At 40.7% G+C, this 15,759-nt stretch overlaps 1 protein-coding gene across 1 annotated transcript in view; it reads left to right on the top strand.

Moving 5' to 3' along the window:
- Window positions 1–15,759, top strand: part of epb41a (erythrocyte membrane protein band 4.1a) — a 68,788-nt gene continuing 53,029 nt past the window's right edge. The window contains exons 1-2 of the mRNA XM_084378569.1: window positions 1–85; window positions 14,285–14,605. Coding sequence (XP_084234695.1) covers window positions 14,297–14,605 — 309 coding nt within the window. The 5' untranslated portion in view covers window positions 1–85; window positions 14,285–14,296. The remainder of the gene's footprint in view (window positions 86–14,284; window positions 14,606–15,759) is intronic.

The following is a 15,759-nucleotide window of genomic DNA, read 5'->3' as shown; positions in this document are numbered from 1 at the left end:
CTCATGTTTGAGAAGAATACTGCCCGCTGAGCATCCATTCTCACACAGGATCTGTCCTTCTGCTGGATTACTGAAACAGAGCTGGGTGAGTGATTTTTCTCCATCACACTGTCAGTGATCACAGACAATTTGTTGACATTTTTTCACACTGAGCGCCATTTGCAGACAGGTATACCGCCCCCTTTATTATTCGCACTGTCAGACGCACTGGTTTTATTATGAGAAAACGCAGGGAAACCAGGAAAGGTATACACATAGTGTTTAAATGAATCTTCCTTGTAATAATGTGATGCCTGATGGAGGGAATGGAGCGACGCTGTAGGCCTAATGATATGAACGAGAGCAGCTGTGAGGTAAACAGCGACGCTTACTGAAATGAAAGCACACACTGTAAATATGTGTAATTCATCTGGTGTGTTAGGTCTCATGATCACCATCGTTCTCTCGGTTGTGATCAGTCTCCATGTTATCCAGCACTGACACAGTAGTGAGGCGTTCGCCGGTCACATCTGCTTTTTCAGACTAAACCATCATGGAGACTGTTGATTGTGTACAGTCACAGGGCCGGCACAGGGTCAGCACAGAGCGGGGCTTAGCCTGTGATTATCACTGAGTCTGGCTCATGATTTCATTAACTAATACTGCATTAGATTGAAGTTCTATGAGTAGATAATTATTATTGTTATTATAATTATTATTGTTATTGTAGTTGTTATTGTTATTATTTCAGGCCAGTGGTGAAAAGGGCACAAAACAAATCTTTACTCAAGCACCAGCACAGTTACATCACTGAGATGTTTCTCAATTACAAGGAAAACTACTGTTATTAAAATAATACTGAAGCAATGTACAAAATATTCTTCTCAAATGCAACGCAGCATGAGTTACTTTAACTGTGTCAGCCGGAGCCATACAGGTCTTCAGTGTGAATGACCCCCTGCTCCTGCTCACCTCTCCCAACCTGGGCCTGCTGCACAGGTTTGTGGGGGTTTTGTCTGTGTGTCAGGCTTTTCATTGGCCCGCTGGTGATCGGCTGCTCAATACTCAATTATGATTTTGAAAAGCAACTAAGTAGATTATACTTGAGTAGAAGTACTTGCATACTTGAGTACATACTTGAGTACAAGTAAAATTACAAACTTGAAAAAAAAAACAACTCAAAAAGTTCAAGTATCCAAACCCCAAAAATTACTTAATTACAGTAATTTGAGTGGATGTAATTAGTTACTCCCACCCCATCATCAGGCACACTGAACTGTCAAAACACAGTTTTTGCCTCCTTCAACATATTGCCTATCAAATAAAAACGAAGACCTATTTTAGACAACATAGCCTAAAATAACTCACCTCATTTAATGATGTAACTTTCACATGATTTTTATGCTATCTGTATCTATTTTAGCTTATCTATCGATACACTGTATACTTGGGTATTCATACAAAATAGGTGAAACATATATTATATATGTTAACTTATTCAGATTTAGATATTTAAACGGAAAACTTCCAAAGAGGTGAAACCACTGAAATACTTTTTGCAGATCATTGATACTTATGTTGTATATGTTATCTCAGAATTCTAAAGGCATGCCTTATGGAACAACAAATTCAAAGAGGAAAGTCTACATAATTAAAAAAAACACTTAGGTCATATGCGAAGAAGTAAAATTAGAATCTACAAAATTTTACAGTAAACATCACAATATTTCTCCAGTTTATGAGCTGCCACTGAGTAAACAAACTGTATAACGCTGTGGCACAACTACCTTCAGATTCCACAGGGCACATATGTGTCGCATTCCAGCTGCTACAGCTGATCAGCCATTCTAGAGCATGGTCATGGTTCCACCAGGCTCTGCTCTTTGGAGAATACTTGAAGCCCTGCTTCTGAATGCTCCCAGAAGCGACTTGATAGTTAGTGAATCATCAATGAGTAATTCCTGAATAACTGTGATACAAGGATCAAAAAGTAGACGATGATGAGTTGCCACAGAACAGAGTGGAAGATACTTGGTAATGATAAGTTCTATCTGTGAAATAACATACTGACCACTTTCCTAATGAATTATTCCTGATTAACTATAAACCAGATGCTTAATGGCATGAGCTAGAGATGATCCATTAATTACAAATAACAAAAACAAAACAAACTATTTGTGGGCTGCTGTAGCTCAGGAGGTGGAGTGGGTTGTCCAGTTACAGGAAGGTTGCTGGCTGGATACCCCAGCTCCTTCAGCTGCATGTTGAAGTATCCTTGTGCAAGATACTGAACCCTAAATTGCTCATGATTAGCAGGTCAGCACCTTGCATGGCAGCCTCTGCCTTCAGTGTGTGAGTGCGTAAATGTGACAAGTGCTGTAAAGTGCTTTGAGTGGTCAGAAAATTGCTATAGAAATGCAAGTCTATTTATTATTTATTTTATTGAGTGAAAGTGTGGAGGATAAATTGAGGAGTCTCACAGCCTGATGAATGAAGCTGCTCTGTAGTCTGGTGGTCTGGCAGCAGATACTTCTGTATCTGTTGTCAGATGGCAGCAGGGTGAACAGACTGTGACTGGGTGGGTGTTGTCTTTTAGTATCTTTGGGCTCTGTGCAGACATCTCACTTCACTGATGCCACTGATGCTCTGTAGATGGTACCAGTGATGTTCTGGTGGTTTTAATCACCTGCTGCAGAGCCTTCCTGTCCTGGGCTGTGATGAACCATGCCAGTTTGTGATGTTTCTACTCAGGATGCTTTCTATTGCTCCTCTGTAAAACTTGTCAAGAAATTGGCTCTGGAATTTTGCCTTCTTAAGTTTTCTTAAGAAGTAGAGCCTTTTCTAAAACTGTTCATCTGCTCCATCTCAGCTCCACTGATGTAATCAGGGGTGTGTGTCTTGGTTTTGCTGATGTTAAGCAGTATATTGTTCTCTTTCTGTTCTTTCTCCCCATCCCTGCTTTCCCTTTTTGCACTGACAGTCACACACAAACTGTATGCAGCTTGAAGATCACAGAATCTGATAATAAATAAAGCAAACAGTGTTGTAAATACTGTAAATGTAAGAGGAGGCACATTTGATTACAGGGTATTAACATTGCTTATCCATGTATTCATATCCTTCTCTTCCTCCCTCTCCTCCTTTGCAATGTAGTCAGGTAACATCAGAGCCTTACTCTCACCTGAACCTGGCTGTATAGCCTTTATCCATCTTTTGAAAAACAGACATTTCTTTGGAACCATACTTAAAATTGTAAAAGTGCTTGACCATAGCCAACGTCTTTACTGCCTCCAAATTTATCACACAGGACATAACAGAAACAAATGTTACAAGACGTAATTTAAATTATCATTACCTCACGTTATCTTCACCTCAACTGTCTCTCCGCCTCTGCTATGTGTAGGTGTGACTGCCAATCTGACTCTCTGGGGTCTGTTTGTGAGGAAGTCCAATATCCAGTTGCAGAGTGCTGAATCCCAGAGTGTTTAGTTTTACAATCAGCTTAATGTGTGAGATTATGAATGCTGAGCTGAAGTTTAAAAAAAAGCATTCTTATGTAGTCCTTGTTATTTTCAAGGTGTGTGAAGACTGAGTGAAGGGCAGTAGATATGGCATCCTCTGTGGCTCTGTTGGTTCTGGAAGCATACTGATGAGGGTCCAAGCTGACAGGGATGTTGTGTTTGATGTGCTGGAGAGCCAGATTCTCAAAGCACTTCATCAGGATGGGGGTGCGAGCCTCAGGGCGGTAGTTGTTAAGTACTAGACGTTTTGTATAGGTACAGGGACAATGGTGGTTGTCTTGAGGCAGGTGGGAACAGTCTCCTGTGAGACTGAGGTGTTAAAAATGTAACATCAGCTAGCTGATCATCACCTGTTTTTAGTACAAGGTCAGGTATATTATCTGGACCAGCAGCCTTATTTATATTCACTCTCAGCAGGATTCACAGCTGAGTCTTTGTGGAGGAGATCAGAGCGAGCATTAAATGTGTTCAGCTCATCCTGTAGCGTGGCCTCACACATGATGGGGTTATGCTTTTGTAGCCTGTGACATTTTGAATCTCCTGCCACATATCTTTAGTGCTGTTGGTGTTAAGGTCCCTCTCCAGCCTCTGCTGATGTCTCCTTGATGCCAGCTTTCTGTCTTGCTCTGGCGCTGTTGTATGCTTCCTTGTCACCTGACCAAAAGGCAGCTTTGTTGGCTTAGAAAAGAGCCCTCACCTCTCCAGTCCCTCTGGTTGGGGAATGATCTTACTGTCTTTGTGATCAAAACATTATCAAACATTCAAGGTACATTTAAGTTGAGCCTCATCCACTTTATTGTCCTGCGACCGGACAGTAGCCCGAATTAGCCTTGGTAAAGGAACAGCTCTTGGTCCAAGTCAGGTCAGCTTAGAGCTGATGCCACCTCGCTTTCATCGGTCTGGTCTGGCTGACCGCTCAGCAGATGCCGCTGGTTGAGATCCTCTCGCAGTCTGCTGCACTCAGTCCAAACCCCACACAACTTTTTTCCGATGTTGATAAGTGCATGTCTATTGTAGGTAAATATTGCTTCAGCAGAAGGGGGCACTGAGGCCAAAAAATAGAGAAATATATCAAAAATGTAGCGAGTATTGAAGGAGCTAAAGGCATACATGTCTGCAAATATGAGCACACAGTTCATACAGACACAGAGCAGTTTGCCTTTGATAATTATCGATAAATATGATGACGTGATTTTCCTTTGCATCAGGTGTGAACGGTCTAACCTGGTAATATGGACGCCGAAATGAAAAGCGAGAAGTAACGCCACGCAGCAGCCCTGCACACACATCCAGTGTGTCAAGCCTGTCTGACATTCAAAAGCTTTATATGGCCACGTTCAGCTTAATCAGGTGATAAAAGGCTGAGCCCACTGATGTATGAAGTTTTTTTCTCGCAAACTTACGATATATGCAAAAACCTATTTTTTTTCAACTCGTAGTAGTGAATCCAATCTGCAGCAGGAAAAGTAATTAAAAGAATTTTGATAATTGGTCAATCAACAATTTCCTGTAGTTAGAATCAAAACAGGAATTGTATCATATCTTGGCAACAATAACTCCGATTATCTCAAAACTCAAGATTCCCAAGCTTTAATGAGGGTCTGTGCAAACCAAACAGCTGCTTGGGGGATAGAAGTTTATATCTGATTATCTTATAATCAGATGTGTGGATTCGTACACATTTTGGTGTGCAAGCTCTAGGGTGGCATTTCAGTAGATTCCTTCAATATGGTTATGATCATTTAAAGTGGGAATTCACACGTACGTACAAAGCGCTGACATTTTTTCAGTACAACCACTTAATGGTAACAAAACTTTGCTGTGCTATGGTCAATTCAGAAGTGTGGCAGTCTGTATTTTGTTAAATATGAAATATCTATAAATGTCTATATCTCCACAAGTCAAACTTCAAATGTTAGATTATGTTCTGATCCGGTCAAACGATGTGTCTGCAGTTATATTAAATATTTTGCTGTCACTTGCAGTTTTTAATCTACTTTCAGTATAGTGTTTGACAATACACTTGAGACCGGCAGAATGATGTGTGGATTTTTCAAAACTGTATCACTAACAGTTAAATTTTACTTCCCTCTCTTTACTGAGCTTTTGTCTCATTCGTCTCCTCTCCAGCTCCCCTCAGCCCTCCTTCTCCCCTTCCCCTGTCAGTTCAGCTCATAGTAACCCAACTGTCTGCTCTCACAGACCAGAGGCTAATTCAGTTCATATAAGTAGAAAGTATGTAATAAATTGATACACACATGGATAAATAAACATAAGTTTTAGGTATGAAACAAGTAGTAGGATTCAGTAAATAAAGGGGCTTTTGGATAGATCTAAACTGAAAGGTGTTATTTACAGGATGGACATTTCTATAGGAACATTTTTCAGCTGGTGCACTCCTACAACTGCATTTTTCTACTCTCATGACTAAACTACAAAGGGAGTGAGTAAAAGATAAATGAATGAATGAATATAATGATTGACTTGTGGACTCATATCAGGATGTACATTTATATGAATAAATTAGTTGAGCTGCTACACTCGTGACTGCACATCTTATAAAAATATCTGATGCTGCCCTCTATGAGATTACAAAGGGTGACAGTTATGGTTTCCTGTATTCTAACTATGATAATTGTTTTACTGTATTGTAGTAGGGGTGCTGGTATTACTAATTACTTAAAGTATGAAAATAATCATGCAGTAAAGTAGTTTCTATCAGTGTTTTCCTATTATATCTGATGTTTTGGGCTTAATATTACAGCTGCATTAATATGTATGTTTAATTTTACTGCTGTAGATGTTGAGTTTGAGCTCAACTTACTACTTTATATACTATTGGCTTGTTTAATCCAAAGCAAAGCGTCATATTCTATAAGATATCGTATTTTTTTTGTCATAGCTGTCCTGCAAGAACCAAGTATAGATATAAAGTCAAAATTTCAGTGGAATGTACTAAGTTAAATTCCACTGACTAACAAGCACAATGACAGAGAAAACTACACTATAGAGAACAGCACTGTCCAATCCAAGTCTGGGAGTGCAGTCATGGGTGTACAGTGTGAACAGGAGGGGGCTGAGCACACAGCCCTGGGGGGCCTCCAGTGTTGATTATTAACGTGGAGAAGTTGTGACTGCCTATTCCAATCCATATTGGGGTCAATATCCAGCCCCAGAGTGTTTAGTTTTCCAATCAGTTTAATGGGTGAGATTGTGTTGAATGCTGAGCTGAAGTCAACAAACAGCATTCTGATGTAGCTGTTCTTATTCTCCAGGTGTGTGAATACTGAGTGGGCAGTAGATATGGCTTCCTCTGTGGTTCTGTTGGTTCTGAATGCATACTGGTGAGGGTCCAGACTGGCAGGGATGTTGTCTTTGATGTGCTGAAGAACCAGTTATTTAAAGCACTTCAGATTGGAGATGAGTGCCACAGGGCAGTAGTCATATCTCTCATTGTGAGAGTGATATGTTAAATATGTTAGTAAGTGCATCAGCGAGTTGATTGGGACATGTTTTTTTATAGGACCAGCTGCCTTACTCATTTTCACTCTCAGCAGGACTTTTATCACATATGTCGTGGTTACTGACGCTGGCTGTTCCTCTGGAGGTGGAGTATTGTGGGAGAAAAGCCCTCTGAAATTGGGTTCTAAAGCTGTGGATTATGAGGAAAAATTCCCTAACTAAAATAATACTTGTGCATCCGGGAAAGTTTTGGAAGAAATTCAGTTCCCTTTGTTCAGGTCTCAACTTATATGCATGGGTTCATATATGAAATAAATTGACCCCAAACAAAAAGAAAGAATCTTAATGTCAAAGAAGATCCCTATTTATGTGTATGTGGTGTTCATGTGTGTTTGTGTGTAAAGTGTAAAAGGATAAGTGAGAGAAAAGAGACTATATGGGTATACAACCCTCCTCTTCAGTAGACTTTAAAGCTGACTCATGGTTGAGATCGAAGCGAGCATTCACATAGCTCCTGGAGAGCTATGTGCACGATGCATTGATGTCTTCCTTTGGCATATTTCTGAATTTCCATTGGATGCAGAACTCCTTAAGTATAATAACACCTTATTTCTGATGAGGCTTTTTTCTATCCCTTGTTCTTCTGACTCTGTCTATCTCTGTCTGATTTACAACTTGAGTTTGATGCCCATGGCACTGGGAACAGCGGTAGCCTCCGTCAGATGCAATCCACACATACAGGCCATTTTGTCCTCAAGTGCCTTATGATTGCAGCCTGCACATCAAGAGAAATGGCTGGATTTGTACACATTATACTGACTTTATCCAGTTAGTTCCATTATCATAACACTGTCATCTACAGTCAGATATTAATTCCATGTTCACTCAATAGCTGCAATTTCTCCTTCTGTCTTTATTGAAAGTTCCTTAAATTCTATTAAAACGTTCTTGTATTTTCCACCCTCAGGCAGTTTGATGGGTATATCTTATCAGCAGTACATTTTGCTCTGCTTTTGAGACATCTGGTTTTGCATCACACATTATGGAGTAGTATGTTGCCTCTTTCACTCAAAATAGTATTTTAGACATGCTGTGCACAAAGATCAATACATATATTTCGACTGTTAGGCAAATAGTAATGGGCACAACTTTCTTTTCCTGTTGCCGGTTCTGCCCAGTGTTTTGTAAATTATCATATAGGATGTCATCATACTTGATTATGCCTCAAAAAATGCCCATTATCTGGCTCATTGAGTCGGTGTGTGGTACCTCTGAATGGCAGATTCCTGGAGGCTTAATACAGTGTAACATCCAACAGTCTCTGTCGTATTGCTTTTTTTGACTCATTTGCTGTGGGTTCTCCCATTTCCAAGAAGTCTTTATGCACACTGCTTCTGTCATGCTCTGTCAAAAGCTTTTACATTTAATGTTGGCAATTTTCATCCCATCTGTGGAATTCAGTGCACTGCAAGACGTTTTCTCCAGTTCAAAAGAGCCAAATTATGCTTTTTTAAAATTGCTATATGTTACCCAGTCCTGCCTCGTTATTCACAGCCAGAGGATTTCGAATATGTCAGGTAACTTGTGAACGCCCTGCTCCTCTGCATCTTTGGACATTTCTTTTACAACCTCTGTAAAAAAGCGCTCTATTGGCCATGGCGCGTATGAGGTTCACCATGTTGGAGTCATTTTATCCAGCCATAATTCTAAAAATGTGTCTCTGATGCTATTACACTTGTGCTCATATCATCCACCTGCTGCTCTGACTCTAGGGTGGGGGCTGCGTCTCCCTCCCTCTGTCCAGCGCAGCTAGCTTCTCCTGCCCTACTGTCGTCTGTAAGCTGGGTTTCCCCTCCTCTCTGGCTGTGTTTAAAATCACATACTAATGTAATGCCTATCTCATACTCAATCAGTATACTGCATACTACCTACTAAACGAACGTTTAAACTGATCACATCACATTGATTACATTACCGTTCTACATACATGTGCCAGTGACCGTTGAAAGGGAATTGAAATCATCAACATGTCCACCACTCAGTGTAGCCTAATATTTTCCAGTCTTATTTTAAGGGAAACTAGAGATAAAAGCTAAAGAGACGTGGTAAAGGCTGTTGTTTGTGGTTCATGTTTGAATTTTAAGTATAAAGTATTAAGCTGAAATAACGATTAGAATCAAAGATGAACAGACGAGATATTTTCAGATGTAAAGCATTGTAAAAGATTTCAATGTAAAGCTTTCTGGCTAAACATAACCAGCCACTGTATTTTTTCTGTAACTAGAAAGCCACTTGTCTTGATATTATTTCTTCCATCACTGATGCGTCCAATATCCAACATCTTGATCTGTAAGGCCCAGTTAGTGTTGGGACTCTGTACTGACCTCTACCCACACAGATGCACTGTGAGGGGAGGGGGTTGGGGGTTGGGGAGGGACTGGGAGACATCCAGCTTCCACATCAGCCTTTAATCCCACACAGGCCCGATTAATTTTAAAGCCGCTTTCAGTCCTTAAGCTCACTTTCAGCACTCTGACACAAGACACCATGCAGTCAGAAATACAGATATGCTTAAGCATGTTTTTACATTTATATTTCACAAATGCATTTCTTTTTTAACCTATGAACCAAACCACCAAATCAAATAATGTAATAAGATCATTATTTTAGTTTGACCAGAAATCAATTTGAGTTTGGATGTTTTGGTGCTCAGTGTTGAATGATACTTTCCATCAGTTGATCTTTAAAAAAATGCCTGTCAGAATGTTAACCAAAGAGATGGATAAAGGAAGAACAAACATGTCTGTGCACTGTATGGTCAGAGGTGTGGTTAATGCCGTTTGTTGTTATAGCAGCTGGGTAGAACAGGTCTATATGAATCTTTTGACCTCTCAGCAGCTTAAGGTGAAAAGTATGTTCAAACTTTATCATGAGAACATCTTAAGACTGACACGGAATGTGTCTATGGAGTGTTGGTACCTGGAGGATGCCATGAGATTTTTGTTTTGTTCAGGCCTTGATGATGCCTTCAGTGAAGATCGTGACTTTTCGTTGGAAGGCATTCCTGGCATTCTGAATGCTTCACCATGAAACAAAAATGTTGTAACCAGGCCTTAATTGTGCCAGATGCTGCCGGATATTTAGTTATCTTTAGTTAGTTATATTCAGTCATCTCTCCTGTCCTTCTTTTATTTTTTTTGTGAATGTATTTTGCAGGCATTTTAAATCTGATTTTAAGAAGAGATCGAGGGAGCAGTTCTCAGGCATGATGTCTGAAGCGTAGGCTAATTAAAGCTGTGACTACGTGCACAAAACACAAGCCAAGCTGGCATATGGTTAATGCATTTTATTGTCCAAATATTTTGTCATATTTTCACTGTAAACCCAACACGTGAGTGGCCGTTGGTGTTTAAAGTAAGATTTTAATGTAAATAAATATCTGTTAAGGCACTATCTATCGACGGATGAGGTGACACAATGATGATTGAGCCTATGGCCCACTGATGAAAGCCCTTGCATTTGCTGTAATACCAAAGATGTACACTAGGTGTCGGTGGCGACAAAAGAAGTGTGTTGCTGCTCAGTGCACTAACATTACGTCTCCACGTCCCGTTTATTATTGTCTTATTAAACCAGCTCAGTTAGATACCCAAGACACTCTGTTAAATTTGTGGCAGCAGTGTTTCTTTTCTTAGACGAGGGCGCTTTTAAACCTGACACAGGGATGTATGTTGGTGTTAACGGGAGATAGTTTCCTCTGCAGGGTGAGACAGTTGGAGATTCATGTCAGAGCAACAGCAGCAGCTACAGTGGTGAGCTAATACACAACTGCTGCCTTACGACAACACTGAGGGGACACGCTGCCTCAAATTCATGAACAACGATGTCAACGTCCATCATGATGTTTCACTGTAGACATTGTCATATCCAATTCGGCAGACACCGCCCATCGCTATAACGTTACTTTTATAGCAACCATTTTTATTCAGTAAACAGGAAGTGTTCCTTTTTTAGCTTTCATGGGGTGTTGTTATGGAGGCGTGGCAAAGCTGCCAACTGCCAACTGACTGACGTCACCCAGGCGACACTGGATCTCTGGGAATTAAATCTTGGAGACTGCCACTTTAAGATGTCTGTGCGGTCCGTTGGTCTGAGTGTGCGTAGCTGTTCACATACTGAAAAGGATCCGAGGCGATCAATCAGACGCACAGACAGCCAGAACATGTCACCTAGTTTGGTTTCTTAGCCTGCTGCTTTTTGTAGTTGTTGATTTTCCGGCCCTAATTCCATTTCCCCCCATTGTAGCAGTCCACAGACAGGGAAGACGAGTCGACAGGGAGGTGAAGGGGCAGTCGAAGAGAGAGAGAGAGAGAAAAAGAGAGGGCGAGAGAGCGTGTAAACAGTAATGTTAATCATCTGTTACTACACACCTCTCCCTGCTGATTTTGAGTGATTAATGTGAATGCTCTGAATAATACATGTACATAAAAAATGCTCTGTTTATAATGTGTTCCCTCACTTTTTTGCCCCCCCCTCCCCGCTGGAACAGCAACCTGTCTGTAGGTTGTAAACTGTCCAAAGTGCCTCAAAATGACATGTTTGGGAAGGGTCCTGGCCTGATGTCATCTACATGCAAATTAGAAGTCATAGTCAGCAACATGACATAAGCCTTGTGTGACAATCAAATGATTTACATGAAATTCCTATGGTGTTGTTCAGACTTGATATACTGGAACATGACCTGTAATTAGTGTGTGTTCTGTTGAGACCCAAAGTGGACACAGGAAATTACATTGAACATTCAAACTGTGTCAATTGGTCGGTGTCCGGTAATGAGGCCACGGCTGCCCCTACACGAGCGGGGTAAGATGACCTGTTCAGCGAGCTTGCAGCTTCATCCTTAGTTTGCCATTTCCATTAAGAAGCTTACTTTCTTTTACTTAAAGAAAAGTAAATTTTTTGTACAACCCTGTGTTGTATAATGACAAAAGTAATCTTTTATCTTGTAGTCTTCATCAGTGAATTGGCTCAGTAGTCATTGGTCAGCACTAAAACCTTGAAAGGTAAGATATTTTGAGGTAAAAGCAAGTCTTTTCTGTATAATTGCTGTACTTCATGACCTGCTGAACAGTAGCAGTGTTGTAAGGAGCATCTAGAGGGGCTCCTAGGGGGCAGCTGTAGTGGTGGTAGTTTGAGGCTGCCATTAGCACTAGGGTTGAAGGTTTGATCCCTGTCCTTAAGCAAGATCTGCAACCCTAAAAACATTTTCTGGCTCTTCCTAGCTTTCTTAAACAAGGTCCCAAAAACGTAAGTAACTCAGGACAATAACGCTTTAATGGTATGTCCTAGGACATTAGAGTTGTGAATCTTTACTGGCCTTACGATTCGATTCAGCTGTCAATAATTGGAATGCAAAACGCTTCTCGATGCATCTAATGCATCTCTATGTATGGTCAATGGTCTGTTGGTCTGCACAGTGCACACAGATCAGATTTTCATCATCTAAATTCCCTTTTTATTTAGAAAGTCCAGAAATCTGTCAGCGGTGCATTTCAAGTGTGCTGTAATCTACAAAAACATTTTCACAAAGCAACTCTAAGACAAGGGACGTTCTGAATGTGTCAAACATCACAAACATGACTCTGCCACACACACCTCTCTCAGTGTTGGATGGCAAAGTGGACAGCACTTCTCAATTCTTGGCTGATTAGCCCTGCTCACTGTATTCTTTATGACTGCACATGTATTGTTGTGAGGCACAGTGCATGCCTTCCTGCAAGTTCATAAAGTCCAACATGTGCCCTTAGATGTCTGCTTTAGAAATACTGTCTGTATTCTGTAATCACTTGCTGCTAATCTCTACAAAACTATTTGTAGTTATTTGCTTTCACAGACAAGAATGAATAAGTCCTGTTACGTGGCCAATGCCTCTCATTCACAGGCACATTTAATTCAGGAAGAATAGCATGGTCAAGGTAGCTGTGGACTTCAAAACTTCTCTCCAAACAGGGCTACTGTACAACAACACGTGCACACTTCTAACAGCAACACTCACATTAGTAACACAGGAATTATGTGCTTACCCCTACACTCCCCCGAGCAACTGCAATCAGCAATAAACAACGATGCATAAAAGATGCACACATAATCACAAACTAGATCTATACAGTTTCATCTCATTACCTAAATTTAAAACACGTAGCTGAAGGGTTTCAGGCACACCAAATTGCAAATAAATATCAGAATTTACACAGTGCTACTGCAGTATGTTGCTGTGTGTTTTACGTCTGTGGTGTCATCCACTTTGACTGCTATGAATGGTGCTGCGTTTATTTCTTTGTCTATTTCTCCCTGAATCACATGAGCAGTGCTTTCTGTTATTTTATTACATTAGCAGCTAATGCTAGATGTGCCGGAGCTGCTGGCCGATTCGTTGTGGCCCCGGAATGCCTGCTCCTGACGTCCAAGATACAAAAGAGCAACAATCAGTGTCTTCAGAATAACACGATTTCTGTCCACCTGTTGGTTATGCCTTGTCATGCTTATTGCAGCCACTTGATCCAGTGCCTCCTTAATCCTCACTTGTCAGTTCTAGTGTAGTTCTCTTCACAAAAAGACTGAGCTTTTCCCTCAGCTCTCCACCGAGCCAGGTCAAGTTTTGATGTCAGCCTTCCGTTCTGTTTAATTTTTTAGCTGCACCTCAAAAGCAAGCGTAGTGAAGTCATTTCGAAAATCGAGGTCCCCATCTCCATTCATTCTGTGACGGCTTGCTAACTGCCCACTGACACTAAATTTGGGCTAGCTGGTTGGAGATCAGTGCTGGCAGAGTTTTTTTATGATAATAGTTTGTGATTGATGAGACACCAGGTTCAACCTAGCTTCCCTTGTTTTGTTTTTTAATAATGAATTGACAGTTCAATTGTGAGCCTGGCTTCAATCTGATTGGCTCATACTTTTACTTTTTTTCTACAAGGGAAGCCAGGCGAGGCTGTCTCATATGAATCATCCACCTTCATTGAAGTGTAATACAAATGCATTGGAGTACTTCTGTAAAACAAAAGTTCAAGTGTTCTGAATTTCAACATTGTAGAAGTCAGTGTCAGTGTTTCACTTCAACAGTGTTTTGTTGAAATGAGATACACCAATGTGATACATAACATTCCTTTTAAAAGGATGTGTATATATATATATATATATATATATATATATATATATGTGTGTATATATATATATATATATATATATATATGGAGAGAGAGAGAGAGAGAGAGAGAGAGAGAGAGATTCTGTTTTTTAACTTGATTTGTCCTCAATCTCCACAGCTGGCTGTTGCCATGACAACAGATGAGGCAGAGAGTCTCCAGAAGAAGCCGCGGCAGCAGGAGGAAACGGGCCAGAACCCCGAGCCGCCCTCACCAGAGGAGGAGCAGCTCCGGCCTCGCAACCGCAACTCTGCCAGCCGTGGCCTCTCTCGCCTCTTTTCTTCTTTTTTAAAGAGGCGCTCGCAGTGTGAGAGTGAAGCGGGAGAGAAGGAGGACAACGAAGAAGAAGCTAAAGCCCCCATCGCTGATCCTGAACCTGAGCTGAGGACAGAGGGAGAGGTCGCCCTGGATCAGCACTCAGTGAGCAGTGCTGAGGCTCAGGTCAGCATGCATGCTGTATATCTTTGTCTATAGTACATCTAAAGCCATTTTCAGACAATGCAGAAGTGGTTGAAGTAATGATTCTCTGTCAGACTTTTACGTTAATGGTCCTTATGGTTTCATTAAGACATGAAAGAGAGAGCTAAAGAGGAAGAGATCAAGAGGCAAGCAGTGAGTTACAAATGTGTTCTGCTCTCTCATAGGCTGCGTCAATGATGAATTTGAAAACGTGTTTGATGTTTAGGCCTAAGTGACCATCGTGAGACTTTGCCTCCTGCTTCTTACAGTGATATGTTTTGGCATCTTTTTTCATCATGTGATGTTATCAGAGCACAAGCATTGAATGACACGACGCTAAGGTTGGACTCTGGGGCACTGAGGGTGCGGGGGCCTCTTTGTAGGAATAATTGCACATTTTTGAGTGGCTTCGGATGACTGAAAACTGGAAAATTGCAACACACCTAAGAATTTACAAAAATTGCATGGTCCTGCAGTGATTGGGCTAGGGAGTGGCCAGTGGGCTCAATTCATTACATTGAACACTCATAAATGAAAGCTCTGCAGCATTCCCCTTATACCTTCTCTACACAGGAGGGGTATTAGCCATGTTTTTCAGACATTCGCTTAACGAATTTTCTCAACTTGTTTATGATGCTCAAAAACTTAAAAAACTTTGAGCCAATTTACAAGCTGGGGTTTGGCAATCTGGCTTGAAAGCACCCCTACAAAATTTAAACAAAGTAGCCCCCACATTATGTTTCACTGATAATGTGCAAGGCAGCCAACAACATGCAGCAAACTTAACAAGTTAAAAAAATAAAAATAAAATAAATGTACCCAAGCACCCAAGGTTTCCCAGCAGAACATCGCATTGTGATGAGATGATCAATGTTATTCACGTCACCGGTGTATATATATATATATATATATATATATAGCAGTGTTTGTGGTGTGTCAGGGCACATGGTCCTGTTGGGGGCCACTGCCATCGGGTAGTGTTGTTGTGATGAGGGGGTGTACATATACTGTATATATATATATATACATATACATATATATATATATATATATATATATATATATATATATATATATATATATATAGTTTTTTCGGGTCATATCTGCTTTATTTAGTGACATGAAAGACAGTAGAG

The sequence above is a fragment of the Pagrus pagrus genome, assembly GCF_965226575.1.
Source record: "Pagrus pagrus genome assembly, chromosome: 17".
Lineage (NCBI taxonomy): Eukaryota > Metazoa > Chordata > Actinopteri > Spariformes > Sparidae > Pagrus > Pagrus pagrus.
This window is presented reverse-complemented; position numbering and strand designations above follow the sequence as displayed.